The sequence below is a fragment of the Macrobrachium nipponense genome, chromosome 7 (assembly GCF_015104395.2).
Source record: "Macrobrachium nipponense isolate FS-2020 chromosome 7, ASM1510439v2, whole genome shotgun sequence".
Taxonomy (NCBI): Eukaryota; Metazoa; Arthropoda; class Malacostraca; order Decapoda; family Palaemonidae; genus Macrobrachium; species Macrobrachium nipponense.
Window position 1 is genome coordinate 85,689,335 of NC_061109.1, and position 23,479 is coordinate 85,712,813.

The 23,479-nt window shown below is 37.0% G+C and overlaps 1 protein-coding gene across 3 annotated transcripts in view; it reads right to left on the reverse strand.

Moving 5' to 3' along the window:
* The window catches only part of LOC135217000 (spondin-1-like), a 958,013-nt gene that overhangs the window by 712,310 nt on the left and 222,224 nt on the right, over positions 1-23,479 (reverse strand). For all 3 annotated transcript variants that reach the window (XM_064252561.1, XM_064252562.1, XM_064252563.1), the window contains exon 2: positions 5,469-5,670. In XM_064252561.1, coding sequence (XP_064108631.1) covers positions 5,469-5,661 — 193 coding nt within the window. In that variant the 5' untranslated portion in view covers positions 5,662-5,670. The remainder of the gene's footprint in view (positions 1-5,468; positions 5,671-23,479) is intronic.

Below are 23,479 nucleotides of genomic sequence, written 5' to 3' on the forward strand. Positions count from 1 at the left end.
AAGCTGTGGGCACAGGCAACTATAGCAGATTCACATCAACCGTGCATTTGATGTCTAGGCCCGTCCCTTCCGACGCTCCTGATTATGGCTGTTGATAAGCCCATCACAGGACTGGAAACTCTCAGTCTCTCTCGAGAGAATTAACATAGGCGGGATGTATGTTCCACCTCTCCTCAGGGATACGTCTTTCAGGAGAGGTGGAGCGTAGATCCTAACCATGTGAACTCTCTCGAGAGACTGAGAGTTTCCAGCCCTGTGATTGGCTTATCAACAGCCATAATCAGGAGCGTCGTAAGGGACTGGCTTAGACGTCAAATGCACGGTTGATGAGAGTCTACTATAGCTTCCTCATATTTCATAAGGCTACCTGGTCTCTGCAGTGCCATATACTTTCAGGAACACCACCACTGCATCTTCAGTGACCTTTTGCTGACCTCTACCAGAGCAGGATCGTGAATGATATGTGCTGTAAGTATTATCTCCTTTTATCTAAATACAACCCATTGGGCATTTAATATGTTTCAACTAGAGAGAGAGAGAGAGAGCATCTTTGCACAGGAATCAAAAAGAAAGCAAGAGTGAGACACGAGGCTAAAGATAGCACAAGTGAGATCGAAGACAGAATGAGATTACGTGCATTGCACGTGTATTATGAGAAGTGGTAAATGGTTATTAACTCTCTAAGAAAAAGTCTAAGAAACTTAATAACTTTCTAATCTAAGAAAAGTCTAAGAAATTGACAACAGACATCCAAATGGAAGAAGTCAAAAAATCCTGAAGAGACTTGACAAATAATAATAATAATAATAATAATAATAATAATAATAATAATAATAATAAATAAATAAATAAATAAATAAATAAATAAATAAATAAATAATCTTTCTAAGTAATCGAAAAAGAATTTAGAACAACCCGTCTGACGATCTTCCACGGAACTCAGCAACTAGGAAGACTAGCTTCTGTGACCTGCTGCTGTTGACCAGGTCTGCCGCTGGATTGATGTTCGAATTCACGGATGAGTTTCCAGAAGGAATTATACAACGTGGCATGAATAAAGCACAAGGGAGCTTATACCTCTGGACTTGCTCCCCCCCTCCCCCCTAACGGTTGGGCCTGCGTTGTCTAACGTCTGCGTCAGGTTAATAAAGGATTGGGGAATGTTAACAATCAGAAATGAATGAGAATACAATAAAGATCATCAGGAAAGGTGATATACAAACTTGGCCACGGCATGAGGCTAAAAAACACTGATGTGAAAATATGGGAAGAAAAGTGCTTATTTATGGAATTTCGTTCGTAAACTTACATGTAGGAAAGCGTACCTGATAAATGTATGTATGTATGTATGTATGTATGTATGTATGTATGTATGTATACATAAATACATACATAAAATGTTTGTGAGAGAGCACGCGTTTGTGTGTGTATTATATATATATATATATATATATATATATATATATATATATATATATATATATATAAAGATATGAATATGAATATATGTTTATAGGTATACGTACATGTAAATGTGACTATAAAGTATTAGTCAAGCAAAAATGAAGAAGGAAGTGAGGTGAGAAATTCTTTAACCTAAACCCAAAAGAGACCAGGAAAACTCTCCAACTGACCAAGTTGAGGAAAACTTCATATTTTTAGAGATAATTTGCATAAACTCGTACAACTGTGGGTTTTCTTCGCCCAATCATTGACTCGTTCAGTCTTGGGACAGCTGACTCCCAAATTTCAACGAAAGGGGGCAGTGGGGACCTGAGGGGTGTTCTGGGGCCAATTTCCAGAACTCGTCAGGTTGTAAGGGAAAAAAAAGTGGCCATTTTGCAAAGGATAAAAATGGATCTGTCGAGGGTGGCTTGACTAATATTTTATAGTCACGTATGTTTACATATACACCTATACACATAGTACACATATTCATATCTTTGTATATGTGCAAACGTGCACTCTCTCACAAACATTTGATATATATATATATATATATATATATATATATATATATATATATATATATATATATATATATATATATATATATATTGTAAGGTTCAGTGCTTGTTATTGTTGGGAACAACCGTTCTGTCGTCGTTCCCTTGTTGAAGGTGCCCTCCTTACCCAGTAGTGCTTGTTTTTCTTTGTAAGAGGTGACTTTTGCTCCTTGCATTGTGATTAACTTTAGTCAGGTTTGGGATAGCAGCGAGTACAGATCTCGACAGCATAGCAGCTTGGAGTTGGAGAATGTTGGAACTGAAGGTATTTCGCTACCTGTGGCCCTCTGCAGTTCGAGGATGGTTTTGATGGCTGAACCTTGTCCATCGGAGGAACGGTGTTGTTCCTGTTTGACAGCAGACTTGCTGTTGCCTTGACTCTGGCGATCATCTGTGTGTTTTTGGAGATGTTCCTGTTGGCCGTCATAGGGCGGGTATTTCGATGATCGTGCAGCAGTTCAATGGTGTTTGTCCTCTTGGACCCTTCGTGGTCTTGAAATCTGTGTAGATTGTCGTGGTGTTTTTGTACTGCACGAGGGAATGTTAAATGTAATTCTCCAGATAATGTTATTGTTACCTTGTCATTTTGTACAAGTAACTTGGTATTCGTGCTGCTTAATTTATATTGTTACCCCTTTAGCTATTGGTATTTATGCTGTTAAAGTATTTCAATGTGTGCATTTATGCTGCGTAACTATTTCCATATATGTATTTATGCTGCTTAAAGGTTTCCATGTGTGTAATGTATGAAGCTTGTTGTACCATTATATTATTTAAGCTGTTGGTGGATTTCTTTATGCTGTCGTGATTTTTGTTGTTGATGTAGCTAAAGTATTTAACAAGTGTTAACTGCAATTTGATGCGTTTACTGTTCATTATGTTTATTAAAGTAACCTTTATTTATGCTGCATCTGTTATTGACTCTTGCTATTTAATTTATTTTGGTAATGTAATTAATTTTGGACCAAACCTGACTCACTTGTATATATGTGAATAATTTAGGCTTAATAAAAGTAGTTTTAAGGTTATTCTGCAGTTTTGTTGAAGTCCTTTTCCCGTTGTTACCTCTGCCCCTGCCAGACTTTCCAGTCCCATTATCAATTTTCTTAATTTATTTTTTTGAACCTGTATGGAGCTCATGGCTGACCATAACATAATATATATATATATATATATATATATATATATATATATATATATTCACATACACACGTACACACTTACATCGCATATATCGTTCACAAGGGAATATTCCGCGGACTGAGTCTGTCAAAAGGGGTACACCAAGAATGATCGACAAATGAAGTACAAAAAAATGAAGTAAAAAAATAAATTTTGGTATCTAGATGCAATCTTTCTCGATAGCAGATTTACCATTTTTGAAATATTTCATCTCTGGAGAACTTGTTACTGTAATCTTTGTTTATAACATCTTTTAGTATAAAGAAATAAAAACAGAAAGTGCTGATAAGGTGGATGATTCGACGACTTTGAAGAAATAAATAAAAAAATATGAAGTAGAATGAACAAATGAAATGTTGTTACTGAAGAAATATTGAATGTCATTATCACTGAAAATCACAGAAGAAATAAATGAATGAATAGAAAGATCAAGGGGAGAAATTGTCTTACAGTGATTGAATTTAGCAAATGTCTTTTGACCTTGACCTAAGTACGGTGTCTCTGGGATAATGTGTGTGTGTTTTTTTAATGGACTTCAAACCATTCTAATATCTTTTAGCGTTGAATTACACCTACAACAATCGACCTTTCTCTCCCTTCACGGACAAATGACATCCGAAGTATATTAATATATTAATCGCCAACTTTATCTATTTAAAGGTAAATCACGAACCTACATGGTTTACGATATCATAAGAAAGTTGATTAAAAATACGACGGCATTTCTGAGGGTACGGCAGCACTGCTATAGAGAGACGAGGCAGCTACGTGAAATGTGGAAAAGGTATCTGTGTTACAGCTTTTACAGCTCTGCATCCTGGAGGACATGCCTAACAGCATTCTAAACATCGCCGTGTAATTGAACAGCGCTGAACTGCGAGATAAGTGGGTTCCCAGCCAATATTGACGAGGAAACAAGAATTTGCAGCTAACTTATTGACGCAGGCGAAAGTTGGAGTACGAGACGCTTCAAGCTCCGTCGCAATTTCTGTCCAGGTATTGGAGATGCGACACCCTTCGGCGGCGAAGCTCTGGTACGGTTATATGAATTTCACAGGCGACGGGGAATTAGACCACTTGCAAATGTCGTCCTTGATAAGTGGTCGAAGAAATTCGGACTATCCTGAGGAGGATGATACGATTTCCCTGCAGACCTGTGATTGATGTTGCATGGAGAAGGCACAAGAACATAATTTGAAACAGAACTACTGAATGTGATCGGTAGGTTTGGAAGGTTGTAGATATATATTCAGCCAACATCGAAATTGCAGAGTAAAGTGGGATATTCAAGTGTCATAAAACAAAATTAATCTAAAAGAAGAGTAAACAAGTAAACAGACGCTGGGACGTAAAAAAAAGAAATTAAACTTTAAAAATTAAAGGGAAAAAATTGAAAGTTTCATGACGTAACGATATAATGACAAAAATAAAGGGTTTTTTCATGTCAGACAAGTAACCTGCTTAACCTAGAATTGTAAAATATAAAAACCAAGGAAACCTAGAAAATTCACAAATTTTTAAAACCGTAACGAAATTTTGAATGAAGAAAGCTTCGAGAAATGACGTCATCATAAAGTGGACCACATTTCCAAAACCTGACGTCATCAGGTATATGTAAAGAGCAGAGACAAAAGGCAGCTCAATGCTTGCATCTATGAATCTCTCTGGAGACCATAATAAAAAAAAATGAAAAAAAAAACACACACACAAAGAAAACGCCACAAAAAATAATGAAAAGGAAGACTCCAGGGACCAAGTCAAGAGTGTCACAAATCTCGGGGCGTGACGTCATTTGGTGCATTCACAGGACACAGACAACAACAGAAATTAAAATAAATAAATAAATAATATTAAAATAAATAAATAAAAAATAAAATAACAATAAATAAACAAATAAATAAATAGACCATATTAAAAAAAACACACACACACACACACACACACTCACACGTAAGAAAACGCCACAAAAAAATAATGAAAAGGAAGACTCCAGGGACCAAGTCAAAGAGTGTCACAAATCTCGGGGCGTGACGTTATTTGGTGCATTCACAGGACACAGACAACAAAAACAACAACAAGAATCTCTCTGGAGACCATAATACAAAAACACACACACAAACACACGCACGAAAGAAAACGGCACAAAAAATTTTGAAAAGGGACACTCTATGAACCAAGTCAAGAGTGTAACAAATCTCGGGGCGTGACGTCATTTGGTCCGTTCACAGGACACAGGCAACAACAACAATAACAACAACAAACCAAAAACAGACAGCTTACCTGTGTAAACTTCTCCTGGCACGTACTTCTCCGGGTTGCCGCTGATCTTGATCTTGTATCCATTATCCCCGGGAATCCTGGGACTTTCGATTCCAAGTGGATTCCGGTTACAATTGCCCACCTGATCCCAGGCAAACCCCACACACCCACACCATATCGCCCAGACTGCCCACACCACCCACCCACTCCTCATCACCCACACCTGTAGAAAGAGAGAAAGAAAACATGAACTTATTTGTTATTCTCATGCAAATCACTTCCTCGTTGGACGAGTGGGTTACGTGCTTGCCTACCCATTCGGTAGGCGCGAGTTCGATTCCCAACTCTGCCAACAAGGAATCAGAGAATTTCATTTCTGGTGATTAGAAATTCATTTCTCGATATAATGTGGTTCGGGTCCCACAGTAAGCTGTAGGTCCCGTTGCTAAGAAACCAGTTGGTTTCTAGCATTGTAAAAATATCTATTACTTCAGGCCAGCCCTTGGAGAGCTGTTAATTAGCTCAGTGGCCAAGTTAAACTAAGATATAATTAACTTTTTAAGTAAATGCAATCACAAAGTTAAAGACACAACATGCGAGTTATAATATTATTCTAGAAAATAACACTAGAAAATGGGAAGTGTATCTATGGATTATGTAGCTGTACCGACTACAAAGATTATAAAATTATACAAGATTGTTAAAATCTTATAAAATAATTCAAAATATTTTTTCAAAACATTCAAGAGAGAAAAACTGTCGCATACAAAAAAGCAAACAAGAATAGATTACAGTTTGTAAGATACGGGTGTCCTCAAAGTACCATTCTGAGTAATAAATACATGTAGTGGTACCGGAACTTTATGGATACCCTGTATAACACGAACGATATAAATCCAAATGTTGCTTGATTCAAAGAGGCGGTGTTTAAGGTTTAGCACTTTTGTCCTATCTACTTGTACACAACATGTTTGCTTGTCCGCGTTTCCTTTACGAGAACAAATACAAAATCTAAGATAAATTTGTTAGATCTCCTGTTCCGATCTAATTTTGCGTCTCATTTTTGAGAGTTATAAAGGAAATAAGTTGAATTTGAGTTTACTATAGAATTTAGGCAAAAGGCTCAACACTGGGACGTATAAAGAGGTCATTCAGCGGTGAAATGGAAATTGACAGTAAAAGGTTTGAAAGGTGCAACAGGAGGAAAACCTCGCACTGTTAGGAAAGGGTGGACAGTAAGATGGAAGAAAGAGAATATGAAAGTAGGTACAGTAAAAGGAACGAAAGTGGTTGCAGCTAAGGGCCTAAGGCACGCTGCAAAGAGCCTTAACAGTGCACCGCATAAAGTCCACTGACGGCAATTAAGAGTTAAAAATTATTGAATTTGAATATATCTTTCTCAAACCCATTTTTCACATATTTGGTTAACATCTGATGACTTTTAATCAACCTGCCCGCTTGTTTCAGTTGGCAGATACATAAAAAGATCGTTATTTTGGTGAATCAAGTAAGGTGTTCAACCACATATCAAGTATTTTCCTACAGTAACTAAGGCGTAGTATTTGAAACTAAGTCTTATTGCTGGTTTTTACACTATAACTTACTGCACCTGCGTTCAGTGATGTCAACGTGATTGTAATAGGTTAACAGTTTGCTGATGCTGAAAAAAATCGTCTATAAAGTGTTGTTCTGGTTTTTACAGATATTAAACAATATTTCCTTTTGCATACATGTTTAGAATAAACTATTGGGCAATGCAGAGTGCGTGGCAGGAGTTGGTAAAAATCTAACACAAGGGACAGAATTACGAAAGTGAGGAAAAAGAATGCCACCTGAAAAGCTTTCTCAAAAATAAATGAATAAATAAAAAGGCAGTATCCACATACAAGAATATATGCAAATGAAATGAGCAAAAACCTCAGGAACCTAAGACAGTAATCAAACTATTTTAACATGAACGCTTAATTAATAATTCTGCTTGTGTGGATAACTCAGGTATGAGACCTGTAACATGCAGAACCCTCTGATATAAAAAAAAAAAAAAAAACAAAGTGACATAAAAACGGGGTGGGTAGGGGGGGGGGGGGGGTGATTCCAAAGAACTACCTTGTATGGATATGAGACCTGTAACATACAGAAAAGAGAGAGAGGAGAGAGAGAGAGAGAGAGAGAGAGAGAGAGAGAGAGAGAAGATTACGCTGAAAATCGACATAAAAAAAGGGGGAGGGGGGATTCCAAAGAACTAGCTGATAAAAGATAAGATAATAGCTAAACCTATAGAAAATGGGTCAATGAGCTTACTAGGGAAATTCAACTGAAAAGCTAATCAGTTTCGTACGTGTCACCTACAGACTACATATCTAACATCGACCACTGATACGAAAGAAGCAAAAGTATGAATACACACGAAAATATAAACGAAATGTATGACCAACAGCATTCAATACTGTTAAAACACCTTTGTCCGACCAAAAGACCAACTTATATTGTAGAACGGCAATTCTTCAAAAGAAACTGTCCCAATGGAATTTCAAATGCTGCCACAGAATACATTTGTGAAGGATATGCTGTACAGAAACTTCGCGGGAACATTAGGAGAAGAAAGGCCTTCTTTACAGAGCATTACGAAATGAAAGTCAAGGCTCACAAAACAAAACTCCAAACGAAGTGAAACTCGAGACTTACATTAAGGATGAAAGAGAACGCGATATGAGGTTCCCCTTGGGAAGCGGAGAGGAAAGTTATGAAAGCTAAACCTTCTTAAAAATGTAGAAAGGAATCGAAAGTTAAACTCAAACGAAGAAATTATGTTGGAAAGTTAACCTTTTCGCTGCTGCGGCCTTCAAGAGGGAATTAGAAAAAAAAAAAAGAATGAAGGAGTAGCCCCCTCTACCCATCAGGAGTCACATTCAGTATTCCTATCTTCCGCCCTTAGGGGTCGGCGCTCCCTTGGTATTCTTATCGCGTCTCTCGAGTTACCGCCCTTGTTATCGGGATGCTCTCATGCGAGATATGAACTACCTACTCCTTTTTCTGACCCACCCACCTACCTAATTCCCATCCCCCAAAACCCAACTGTTTATTCTAACCACGAGGCCGGATAAACTTCTAATCATTTCTTTCCTTGGATAAGGAAACCCCATCCGACCCTACTCCAAGGATCTCATTGTGGAGAAAAAGAGTAGAATTAGGACTCCAAGGATCTCACTGTGGAGAAAAAAGAGTAGGATTAGGACTCCAAGGATCTCATTGTGAATAAAAAGGTGAGCATTAGGAGGTTCATTTAATCTTAACGAATGGTCCTTAATAAAACAGAGGAAAGATTTTATAAATGATTAAAAAAAAATGCAGTCGGTTTGCCAACATTCTATGTAACGATTTCTAAATTAGCCTTAAGTCTATTTAAAATGAATCATGAATGAATATCATACGTAGAACTAAAATAAGTGTGTATGTCAGTGTGTATGATGCAAGTTCGCGCGTGGGAAGAGCCTTCAATACAAAGTCTTCGTGCAGATACCACACAGTAAATTAATATATATATATATATATATATATATATATATATATATATATATATAATAACTACAGATGTTGCTGCATGAGAAATAGGAATATAAAGATATGTTTGTATGGTGTATGGCGTTTTCACGTTGCATGGAACCAGTATGGTTATTTAGCAACGGGACCAACTGCTTTACATGACTTCCGAACTACGTCGAGAGTGAACTTCTATAACCAGAAATACACATTTCTCACCCCTCAATGGAATACCCAAGACTCGAACACGCGGCCATCGAGGTGGCAGGCCAAGACCAAGCCGACCACTCCACTGAGGCGCTAAACGCTTTTAAAGGCCTGTCCTTAAAACTTCCTTCCTTGTGCGAAAATGATTCCAGGAACATTCCTGGAACTTTCTTTCGACTTGCTACGGGAGAATGCTACCACTTGAACCTGAGAGAGAGAGAGAGAGAGGAGAGAGAGAGAAGACTCATGCTACGAGAATAATTGTAAGCGAATGTACACACACACGCACAGATTACAGGGGCAGCAATCAAATGACGGGAAAAGAATAAATTCCCTTTAATGATGGGGGAAGGGGGAGAGGGAGGGGGAGGAGTAATGCACTAATTAATTAGATGTGGATTTAGGAATATTTTAAACCAATTAATTAGATTCCCGTGAATCCCCGAGACTTGAACATAGCGATGGCTATGAACCGATAATGATGAAATTATGCAAAAAAAATTAACTTTTATAACTGTTGAGAGAGAGAGAGAGAGAGAGAGAGAGAGAGAGAGAGAGAGAGAGAGAGAGGCAGGAGGTTGTCCAGAGAGCAATCGAAGATGAAAGGAGAAAAAAAACAAAAAACCTTCGCCTACTGGAACGCACGAGGCAAGAGAGAGATCGGACTGATTGGTCTTGTTTCTCTACAGCCACAAGTCGCTGTTCTAATCAATATATCCAGCCCTCTCCGAAAAAAATCCACTGCATATTTCACCTCAGACAATGCAGATACAACGTGGCAAAAGAAAATAGTATTTGCTGTTTAGATGTACGTATCTTACATACAAACACACACACACATGATATATATATATATGTATAATATATATATATATATATATATATATATATATATATATATATATATATATATATCAAGGATACAAAGCTAAGAAGATGGTGATATAAATGGATGAAAACTCTTTTGCCTAAACTCTAGTCTAAGGCATTTTCAGCAAGAGAGAGAGGGGGGGGGAGGGGGGACGGAGGGAGGGAGTGAGAGTGAGTGTGTTACATACTGTTTGACACAGACACGAACACACACAAATATATATATACATATATATATATATATATATATATATATATATATATATATATATATATATATATATATATATATATATAACCATAATGTTCTTATTTTCATTCTTCCATTTATAATTTATTCTTTTTATTTATTTTTTTTTTATTTTTTGCAAAAGTGCTCTTACATTCTACTTAATATTTCACTGGCCAAAGCACTCAAATATGCTTAGTTCCTAATTCCATATTCTCCTTTGGAAACCGGATTATTTTTACGGCATACCAGACAAATACTTTTCGTAAGTCACAAGGAGGTGTTGTAAAAATTCCTTTGAATATTTTACAAGCTTCATTTCTCATACATTTTTGAGGTTACCGATTTTTAGGAATACCAATAATTCATGAGAATATACAGGCCGAATAAAATCAATTAATCAATGGACTTCCCTCTCCCTCCCGCTTGAATCACAGAAGCCTGCGATTCATCGCGTGAAAAGGTTCTCTTAATTTTCATCTCAAAAGGTATTTACTGGTTAGTAATTTCTTTGTCCTCTTCTTCGAAAGTTCCCGGCAAAAAAATCAAATTAATTATCGTAGGCTTTCATCCCTAAAGCCCCTTCCACACGAGGGGCATAGACAGGACGGGCACTCTGATTTGCCCGTAACTCTCTCGCTTTTCAACAGTGCTACCAGATCAAGCAGTCCAAGGGAGGCAGTATTCACAGGCAGGCGAACCTATGACTTGGACCACACTCGTGATCTCCATCCACTCGCAAAATTGGTAACAGTGTCTGCCCGCCGTGCATTTGGCCCTCGTGTGGAAGGGGCTTATCTCCTAAAAATTAAGAACGCATTAAACAAGCCTTTTACTTTTAGCCAAAGGAATTATCTTCATCAGCCTCCTTCCCTGTCATGTGTTGCCCTTAAATAGTTCCGTTTTGTGACTATAGATTTTTTTTTTTAAATCAGACATGAGGGATATAGACTCCAAAGTATTGGTGTCACACAGTATTCACTCATGATGACAGCCAGTAAGCAAGAAACGTCTGTGTAGGTGTATAAAGCGGTTACCAGAAGTTCAGAGTTGCATGTTTTCTCTTTAAGGAGAAATTTTTCCATACGTGTTTACTTTATAGACATTTCTTTGCGAGTACTTGTTGATGGACGCAGACACAAAAAATAAAAGCATATGAAACGCACGTATAAGAAAAAAAAACGAGTTCGTACACACATTCAACAAACACAACTCAGACTACGAAATTTAAAGACCGCGCGTATAAAAAAAAAGGACGAGTTCGTACACACATTCCATAAACACAATGCAGACAGCTAAATTTAAAGACCGAACTTATATATATATAAAAAAGGACGAGTTCACACATTCAAAAAGCAAAATTCAGACAACTAGATTTAAAGACCGCACGTATAAATAAAGGACGGGTTCGTACAAACATTCAACAAACACAATGCAGACAACTGAATTTAAAGACCGAACGGATAAAAAAATGGACGAATTCGTACAAACATTCAACAAACACAATGCAGACAACTAAGTTTAAAGTCCGCACGTATTAAAAAAAAGGACGAGTTCGTACAAACATACAACAAACAAAAAGCAGACAACTAAATTTAAAGACTACGATAATAACCCGAACAGCAAAAGACAAATGACGAAAAAACCTCTTTTTTCCCAAAACGTCAGATGAAATTGAAAATGATACCGAAACTGAAAAGTCGGAGAGTCCATCATCCACGTAATTCCTTTTTCGACCGAGCGATTCGGAGGAAGAGGATATTGCCGCTGTTTTATTGGTGTACCAGCAGAGGAAATTAATTTCCAATCCTACTGAATATATACTTAAACTCGAGAGACTTCCCGGGAAACTACGAGAAAAAGAGAGGGAGGAAACAAGCTTCCTAAATAATAGGAAGATCTAAAGCTCAACATCCCTAGAATAAATCTGGTTTAAAAGGCATACACAAAACCAATTTTGTCTAAAAAAGAAATGTGTAACATTTTACCAAATCTACATAAATCAAAACCAGTTTCTGTTATTTTACTGCGAAAGCTTTCAAAAGCATATACACACCACTACCTATCAACGTCTACCAAAAAACAAAATAGCTTATCTCGGATAATCCAGTACATAGCGTCAAATGATGCAGAAGCCTGCTACACATTCCAGATTATAGGATAACAATGATATATAAAACGTCAATTCTCCAAACTAGCAAACAGACGAGTCAGTAACGTTATCTCCAAGCTGAAATTTCCATCAAATGTTTATGCGTTAGCCGTAAAAAAGTGAAATGCATTATATGATACACCATGAAAAAAAAAAAAATCTAAAATAAAAATGTATCAGATTGAACAATGATTACAACATAAAAAGTGCAGTAGTTTATAAATATAATACATTTCGAAATATGCACAGATTAAAAAAAACGTTCATTATGCACACATTTTAAAACAATTTTCCAATATTAAGAGTTATTTAACTTGATAAATTCATAGATGTTTATTATATGGGTTTTTTCTAATTGGTCTTTTTTAACTCATCCGTCACATAAATTATAAGAACTTTAAAACGTCTTTTAAGCCATCTTCAAAGGAAACCTTGAAGGCCACAACGAAACGTAATGATGAATTCAAGCAGAGGAATAATTAATCCAAGGACCTGAAAATACAACAGAACACAAAACACACCCCAGGAAAGGCGTAAATCTACATAGCTGACGGCTTAGTTTAATATCTATGCCGTACACGACGGAGAACGCTAATGAAGAATGGCAGTAGACCGGTAGAGTTCATCTTGAATTTGCGGGGAGGATTAGAAAACTTGAGGATTAATTTGAGCTTGGTAACGTGAGAGACGTTTGACTGAACTTGAAAGAAATAGAAAGAAGAAATGCACTTCCACATAAGGAACAGTTCTATAACAAAGCAATGCGCTTCAGAGGCGTGGTCGGTACGTATTGGCCTACCACCTCGGTGGCAGCGAGTTCGATACTCGGGCATTCCATTGGGGGGTCAGAGATGTGTATTCCCGGTGATAGAAGTTCACTCTCAGCGTGGTTCGGAAGTCACGTAAAGCCGTTGGTCCTGTTGCTGAATAACCATTGGTTTCATGCAACGTAAAAACACCATACAAACAAACAAACAACAAACCAGGTCAGTGGCCCGGTAGAGCTACAAGGCAATGAAGACTTTCATAGAGCTTGGGAAGGCTGCTCAAAGCATAGAATACTTGTCGTCCACGAAAAGACTTTCATTGGATCGTAATCCACAGTATACTGCTTCATGGTAGTCTTGCTAGTTTCAAGGCATTTGTTAATAAGCAATGTAACAAAAACAACATCATACACACAGACTTGATATCTAAATGTCTGCTGCATCATAGTACATGTCTTAAAAAGGGCGCAGTAGGGAATTGTTAATCTCAGCTCTTTAAGGTTAGAGAATGGCCGCTCAGTGACAAGCGCTAGATTCCTCGAAGAATGCTGAAATGAAAAACAGCCAGGAATGATGACCAATGCAATTTGAGGTCGGCGACGCCTCGTAAATCACATGCTTTGGACGTGCGGCACCCATGGTTGCTAGGTGCCCCGCAGGGCGTCTGCATGTGTGTTCGTAGCATACGATATATGGTTTTGATGATGATGTAATGAGAGTAAGAGAGGACACTCTTTAATTACTTGTGACAGTGTGCAGAACACACCTGGGAGAGGTGTTGAGAAGGCCCATCGAATAAGGTAACGTAAGACAGGACTTTGAAAAGTTAACCTTTGAAGTGATAACAAATTCGTGGGAGAAAGAGAAGTGTGGTGTGGTACACATTCCTTTTGATTAACTTTCACGAGTGAAATGGTGTAATAATTATGGTCTCTTTATTTCAGATGGGTTCCATGTCACCATAAAGAGAATGGATTCACTAAGACTTATTTGACTTATTAAAATTGGTGTGGTTAGTCGGACGTAGTGGGATAACAGGGAGTACTTACTTAAACCTGATTTGGGAGAGGAAAATGACATTTTACAGTCTTTTGGGTCAGAGTTAATTCATTTTATTGCACTTTAATGTATTCATTTTGTTCCATTTCAATGTCAGGTAATTTGGGAAATGAAAAGTTTATTTTTTGTATCTACGGGGGTTTATTAGCCTAGTCTTGCATTTCAGCTAACGCCCAGTGTGTTTCAGCCACAGTTCGAAGTGGGTAGTTGCCTGATAGTCGTGTGTTTCATTTTTGTATAAACGAGTATCACTTGGTCCTAAAAACTCGTTTAAGACATGTATGTGCTTTGAGATAAGGAAGAAAGGGAGATGTATAGGTGGCTTGAACATGTCCTTCGCACAACCCCTGGGGGGAATAGTACGTGGCAGGGTGAGCTGGGCTCCTGAGGGCACCAGAAGAGATGAAGGACCCAGACCTACTTGGAAATGACGGGAAATGTGTCTAATATACAGTACAGGAAATTTATAGCAAAGAATTCAATGATGATGCTTTTGGACTGCTACATACAATTGAAATTGTAACAAAATACAACAGAAAAGAGATACGTAATGAAATAATTAAATATAGAGTTTGAACAGAGTATTTTCTTTCATAAAAGATACAATATAGGAGCTATCTCGAATTATTACAGATAATAAATCCCAAAAAATCTACTACAGACGCATTCTGCACAATTAATGTGGTGGCTATTATGAAATTATAAATATTCAGGAAGCTTTTATTTTCAGAATCCTTTCCATCAGTTAAATAGAAATTATTCCTGGAAAAAAACAGGAACCAACGAATACAATATCTAAAATCTCTAGTGTTGTGGAGAGAAAAAAAAGGGGGGGGCAATTTCTCCTGCGAAATGTGGCGTGAAAAATCCGCAGACTTTACGGAAAGCCTTTATAGCGCCAATAGCGGTGGTTATTTTCTGGATATTTGTGGTAACATAAAATAAGCTGGGAAACAAGTGCAGCTCTGGCTGGGTATCTACGTGGTCAATGGAGTACTGTTTTTCCACTTATTTCATATATACGGCTCTACACCAAAAAAAAAAAAAAAAAAAAAAACTTCAGTAACCACTGGTGTCTAACGTATCATTTTTTCTAAACTATTTTTCAAAGAAAATACCGGCAACAATTCTTTTTACCGTCAGTATGTTAATGTGTACTGTGATTTTATATTAGCATAACAAAAGTAGTTTTTATTTTTTTTATGCTACTCACCAGTAAGTTTGAAAATGCCTAACTAGAAGATATCAGTCACAACCATTAATCTGTTTCATGTTTACCTGGGTCACTCTTCACTTGCTCGCGCCCAAGCGCACAAGCCAGAATGCCCATAACATAAAATTACGAACTTTAACGAAGCCCTGAAGAATTAATCCAAATCTTCTCAATACAAGATTAAATGGCACAGCCATTATTCCTTAAGTTAAAAACAATAATAGCAGCAGCCAGCCCTTATTCCTTTCAAGTTAAAAGCAACGAAAGCAGCAGCCAGAATAAAGCCCTCAATTTAGGATACATCCCAACTCCTATATGTGTCCTCGTAACAAGGGGAGAGGAAAGGGGAGGAACTATGAAGGGGAAACTTGTTGTAACCTAATTAAAATTACCAATCTCATATTTAAAAGGCCCCCTTATTTTCCCCTCAAAGTTGAAAACCCGGAGTGGATCGATCTGCATTTTAAAAGGCCAATTAAAAGGACAGTCGCCTCTTATCATGGACGACCACATACTGGAATTTCTGATATGAGAGAGAGAGAGAGAGAGAGAGAGAGAGAGAGAGAGAGAGAGAGACTTCTTCATTCCCAAACGGAGAATCTTTTTACTTTTTTCTTTTGTTCCTTCCATGGAACTCGTAAGAACAAAATCCCTTTAAATGTTTATGAGGTATAAGCCTCTTTTATTTTATTTACTTGCTTTTTTAAAATCCACGTTGGTTTCTAACAGCTTGCTCCCGTTTAGCAAAGTTTTGGAGATATGAAAAGATGCCTCTCTCTACCTTTCAGCATCGAGACCGAAACGTCGTTACCCTTGTGATTCCAAGTGGGAATTCCTCCTACTTCCACTTGCAGAGTCCATGTTAACTCCGCCTGGCAGACGGTGTTTGTATTTCTCTCTGGTAATTGCTTGACGAAGGTTCAATCAAATCTAATTTAGTCTACCTTTATCCGAGAGGTTTGCACGATACACGATTGGCTTATGAAGGGGTATAAGTAAACGTCGACTGTGTTTCTGATTTGTAGGCAAGGTGTATTGATTACGCTTTTTGCCTGGGTATTTGGGAGCCAAGTCATATTTTTTTTTTAAATAAGAGGGCATCTTGTGTAAAACAAAAGATGACCTCGAAGTTATATACTGCTATTATTTACGTGTAAAATCCATCCATCAAAAACTACAGAGAGAGAGAGAGAGAGAGAGAGAGAGAGAGAGAGAGAGTTCGCGAGTTCGCATTTATAAATGTATTCACGTCAGATTCGATTTTCCCAAACTGAGAGCGATGAAACATTACAATGATTAATTGCCTTAAGAGTTTCCAAAGTGTGTGTATATCGTACACATAAACGCACACACATACACGAGAGAGAGAGAGAGAGAGAGAGAGAGAGAGAGAGAGAGAGAGTTCGTAACGTAAGTGTATTCACGTCAGCTCCGATTTTCCAAAACTGAGAGAGATGAAACATTACAACGATTAATTACCATAAAGAGTTTCCAAAGTTCTGAGTGTATAAACGCATACATACACGAGAGAGAGAGAGAGAGAGAGAGAGAGAGAGAGAGAGAGAGAGAGAGAGAGAGAAATTCAAATCAAAGTGGTAAAATGCGTAATTGTGGCGTCATCACCTTATCCGCAGAAAACCATCCCATAACGCTTTCCGAGGGGACGCTCAGAGAATTATGAAAATGAGCGGAAGACCAGATTGGCAGTGCCACAGAATGCTGATGATAACGTTGGTGATGTTGATGACAGTTTCGGGGAAAGGGAGAGGGTGACACGGTAAATATTTGTCGGACCCTGACGGAGGAGGAGGAGGGCGAGGAGGGCTCAGGCAAACAGGGGTCCGGTTTCTTACACCACTGGGAGAAGAAGAGTGGAAGAGCAGTTTGTGTACAGGCTATATCAGCAGCGCTCCGGATTTACAGAGCTCTACCAACGTTTCGTACTGTTTTATTTTTTTTGGTTATTACAGTAGCTGGTCCTCCTTCCATATTGTTTGTTTGTTTGATTGCATGTTTTTGCGTCGCATGGAACCAGTGGGGTTATTCAGCAACGGGACCAACGGCTTAACGTGACTTCCGAACCACGTCGAGAGTGAACTTTTATCACCAGAAATACACATCTCTCACTCCTCAATGGAATGACCGAGAATCGAACCTCGCGGCCACCGAGGTGGCACGCCAACACCATACCGACCACGCTACTGAAGCGCGTCCTCCTTCTGTAATGCAAATCCACAAAATGCAGGTAGCGATTACAAATAAAAATACACGCCCCTCAACTTCTTCAATTCTCGACACTTTTCGGAGACGCTTGTCACTACGAAGCCTTGAGTTTAAATGCAAGAATGTAAAGTAGTTATGATGTCCGGCAGCAGGATTCGAACTCGCATCCAGAGTATCAGAACGAGGTCACGCTGCAGACCTAACAACCGCAAATCATAATTACTTCATATTCTTGCATTTGGATCTCAGGCTTTGTGGTGATAAGTGCAACCATAGAATGTGATAATTTCGAAAAGTTGAAAGGGAATTATGATCATTAAAAAAAATATATACATACATATATAATTACATGCACATAGGCCCATATATGTATATATTAGTTCCTCGTTGGACGAGTTGGTTACGTGCTATACTACCGATCTCAAGGTCCGGGTTCAATTCCCTGCTCTGCCAACAAAAAATAAGAGGAATTTATTTCTGGTGATAGAAATTCCCATTTCCCGATGTGGTTCAGATCCCACAATAAGCTGCAGGTCCCGTTGCTAAGTAAACAAATTGGTTCCAAGCCACCTAAAAATATCTGATCCTTCGGGCCAGCCGTAGGAGAGCTGTTAATCAGCGCATCAGTGGTCTGGTTAAACCAAGAACTTTACTATTATAGATATATATATATATTATATATATATATATATATACATATATATATAAATCAATATTATATATAATATATAATAGTTATATATATATATATTATATATAGTATATTAATATATATATATATATACACAGGGAGTCCATAAAGTCCCAGTACCATTCTGAGCAATAAATACTTGTAATGGTACTGGGACTTTATGGACACCCTGTATATTATATTATATATTGTAGTATATTTACATATATATATATATATATATATATATATATATATATATATATATAAAATTTACTCGTGAATATAACTGCTTATGGCAGAACGTGACGTGACAGAATAGGTTCAGCGAGGAGGGAAAAATGACGTATCCGTAAAAGAATGAAGGAGGCTTGAATGTCTAAGCAGGACATGATGCGAATACGTCAAAGGATCCTTGGAAGTAAAAGAAAAAAGTTCAAAGACGCCAAGATAAAATGTTTGTTTTTAATGCATTAGCAAGAATGGACAGGATGAGAAATGGTTGATGAAATGTGTATACTTCAGAAGTATATAAGGACGAAGTAAAGGGAGAACAGGAAGACCTAGATAAGGGTATTGTTTGTTTCTAAGTAAGGTGTTTTTACGTTGCATGGAACCAGTATGGTTATTCAGCCTTCACGTGACTTCCGAACCACGCCGAGAGTGAACTTCATTCACAAGAAATACACATCTCTTACACCTCAATGGAATGCCCGAGAATCGAACTCGCGGCCACTAAGGTGGCAGGTCAAGACCATACCGATCACGCCACTGAGGCACGAGCCTCAATATCCAGGATGTGAGAGTGTATGAAGGTGGCTCCTGTGGGGAATTTTCAGTACCTGCAGATCATCAACATTCAGAAGTTTTAAGTATCAATGAACCACTAACTGTTGCACCGTATTTGTTTTTTCTCGAGCTACTACTACCTGTTATGGGAAACGGCTTGATTTTGATTTCGTATATTATATATATATATATATATATATATATATATATATATATATATATATATACATATATATATATATATATATATATACACATTATATATATATATATATATATATATATACATATGCACATATATATAGATGCATGTGTGTGTACCTGCATATATAAACATATATACTTCTGAATGCATGTGTTTTTATTTCAATTTTAGCACGAGCTTAAATTTCTGTGAACGTTCCTATATGTAAACAGGCCATTACAATTCCCATTCACATTGTAGAATATCCCAGAGCATTTTGAGAAGATCTTGCGTAATATTCCCCAGGATTACCTTATATTTTCGCATATAAACATCACCAAATAAATGGACAGTATTAATTGCTCTAGATTCATTCCATTTCGTGGAGTGTATAAGTCCTTTACGGGCAAAATAAAAGGGGCAATAGATTTAAGATTTACAAAGAAGCCATCAAAGTACACAAGGAATTGGAAAGGGGGAACACAATCACACGAGGGAAATAAATGCATCAGTGAGAGAAAGGGGAGGAAGGGACGTTTCTTGCAAATGCAGCTGATAATCCCAAAGTCTTTTTCAATGGTCTCCATTCTTCAGTCAAAGTGACTGCAACACATGACAAAGGATTCGTAGGTTTGCTTTATTTTTTTCAAGTTCCATCATCATTTTATCAATGGGGAGGTGGGGGTGGGGGGAGTTGCGGTGGGGGCATGGTTTTAGTTCTGTCCTCATCAGCAGGAATACCGGTTCTCTGTGTTTCAGCTTATTTTTCGTTGTTTAATCTAAACAATTAGCATTTCAAAATTTTTTTAAGTTCCATCATCATTTTATTAATGGAGGGGGCGGGGGGCAGGGTGGTTTGAGGGTGCGGTTTTTATTTTGTCCTCATCAGCAGGAATACTGGTTCTCTGTTTCTACTTATTTTCGTTGTTAATCTAAGCATTGAGATGTGTTTTCAACTTACCCTCGTTTAATAATTACAAACATCTAAAACTTACCGTTTGATTAGCGCCCAAAATAAAGGAACCTTCGGTGAAACTTACACTGACTGATCTGCATTTCACAACCATAGTTCTGTCAACATAAAGACAGGACCAATTCTATAAATTTAAGGTGATACTATTCCAATACCGGTAAATCAACGGCAAAAAGAGTAAATTGTTGCAAAAAAAAAATTGTCTTTTTAATTTTTTGAACTATAAAAATCGAATAAAATAAAGCATAAAAGTGTGAAGGGAAAAAAATGTCATATAGTTAGCGAAGCCATCAACAATCACAACACATTAAATATGGCACATAAGAGAAGCTGCCAGTACCAAAAGACCCATGTTCATGGCATAAAAATAAACAAAATTAAAAATTAAAAAGAGTAATACGAGGAAGTATTTAAATTATTTAACCTACTCTCTCTCTCTCTCTCTCTCTCTCTCTCTCTCTCTCTCTCTCTCTCTCTCTCTCTCTCTCTCTCTCTCTCTCACTTTCTTGTTACTGTCATTAATTATTTTAAAATGCTTCTCATTAATTTGTTATTTTAAAACCGCTTTAATTAATTATTTTGATATCATGTATTCGTTGAAACAAAACGCGGTCATGATTTTGATGTAAAATATTATATGAATCTGATATCCTATAAGTGAAGAGAGGTTGTATATATTTTTAACTTTGACATGTAAAATAACTATTCTAAAATAGAAATATAGTTTGGATCTCTCTCTCTCTCTCTCTCTCTCTTCAAATTCGGTCTGAAAAAAATTCCAAGAGAAACTATAATGGATTGCCTTTTTTCTACAGAATCTATTTTCAATAGCTGATATTTTCGAAAAGATTGGTATCAGTTTCCGAAGAAGCTGAGTGAAGTATCGCAGAACTGCATGCCAAAAACACTGGTCGAATTCGGATTTCCATTTTTTTTTTCTTCCAGTCATTACCGATTGAAAAGACAAAAAGTGTTATTCTAAAAGCAAAACAGAGGCAGCAGCAATGCTGTTCATATTTGCTTTATATATATTCAATTTGCTTTAGGATATATATATATATATTATATATTATATTATATTATATATATATTATATATATATAATAATAGAATATCTAATTATATATATATATATATATATATCCTATTAGTATATATAGATATAGAATATATCTATATAGATATATAGATTATTATAGATATCTTATATATATATATGATATATATTTAGATCTATATATCTATATCGATATATATAGAATATATAGATATATCTATATAGATCTCTCGATCTCTTAGATCTATATATATAGATATATATATATAATATATATATATATATATATATATATATATGTATATATATATATATATATCTCGTTTTTATTACGAGTAATTCACTTCTCTTTTCATTTGTTTGTATGGTGTTTTTACGTTGCATGGAACTAAGTGGTTATTCAGCAACGGGACCAGTTACGGCTTTACGTGACTTCCGAACCACGTCGAGAGTGAACGTCTATCACCAGAATTACACATCTCTAACCCCTCTGTGGCATGCCCGAGAATAGAACTCGCGGCCACCGAGGTGGCAGGCTAAGACCATACCGATCACACCACTGAGGGGCTACTTTTCTTTAAATGAACGAATAACCGAACTAGCTTCTGGTATTTCCCTGAGTATAAGTCATTCAAAATGACTTCAACGGCAATGTGGGAATGACAATAAAAATTCCATAGTAGTGATACCACTTTACCTGCCAAGGGATAATAATTATGCTCTGGGATTATGTCATTAACATCTAATGTATAAAAGGAAACAAGTATTATGGTTTTCCACCAAATGACACAAATAGAATAATGAAGTATGTCAAGGTTAATCCTTTCTAAATACCACATTCACATATTAAATTCTCCGAAGTACCAATTCCTAGAAATAAGATAAACTAAAAATTGTTGAAAGGAATTGTAACCTTTGAATATAGAATTTAGGCCAAATGCCAAGCACTGGGACCTACGAGGTCATTCAGCGCTGAAATGGAAACTGACAGTAAAAGGTATGAAACACTGAAAAAGCAGTTGCACTATGAATCAAGTGTTAGGAGATTATTGAGGAAAGTAAGATGGAAGAAAGAGATTATGAAGGGAGGTACAGTAAAGTAAACGAAAGGGGTTGCAGCTTGGGCCCGAAGGCACGCTGCAAAGAACGTTTAAGTAATGCCTACAGTGGACCGCATGAGGTCCACTGGCGGCACTACAACCCCGCTACGGGGTCTTTGCTTGTTGGGGAGAACGAAACGTAACGTTTTTGACGGCTGATAATACGATACAGCTTCTAATCAAAAAGGGTTCTGCAATATCATCTACTTCGTAAATCTATTATAAAGGAAGTTGTCCCAAAAAGCCATGGAGATAGGTCCAGGAACACAATGTATTCACTACTCATCACAATGAAGATTCAACAGAGACGACTACGTTGGTAACACTCCTCACGAACACAAATAATTTCCACACTACTGTCACGTCGACAATTCAAGTCAGTTTTTTTTTTTTTCAATTATTTACACAGTAAACTTAGGTGATAATCCTATTTACATGCAAATTTTTTTGCCAAATAATTTAGAAAAATAGACATGAGTTTGCGTTCCACATAATACTTATAAATAATTTGCATAAAATACGGACGAAGTTGGGTTGTAAATATTCACAAACAATATTCATAAAAATCGGACACCCGTTTATATTTGAAATATCTATTAACAAATAGAGTCAGGATAACAGGGTCTGCTCAACTCGGCCGTTGGGGCGGAGCTAATACTGTGACGTCAGAAGAGTAACACGACTCGCGCTTCTCCATTGAATTACTTAAAGAAGCTTTAGTTTTTATACATTTAATCCATATCGCATGGTTTTTTTTGATAAAATCTGATAAAACCTGTCAAAGAGGTAACATGCTTGATGTTTTTTAATAACCATTCAAAGTATACAGGTCTGCTTAACTCGGAAGTGGGGCGGAGCTAATACTGTGACGTCACAAGCGTAACACTTCAGTGTTTCTCCACTGAATTTCTTAAAGAACCCTTTGTTTTTATACATATAATCCATGTCGCGTGGTGTTTTTCATAAAATCTTGATGATAAAATCTGTAGAGGTCACATG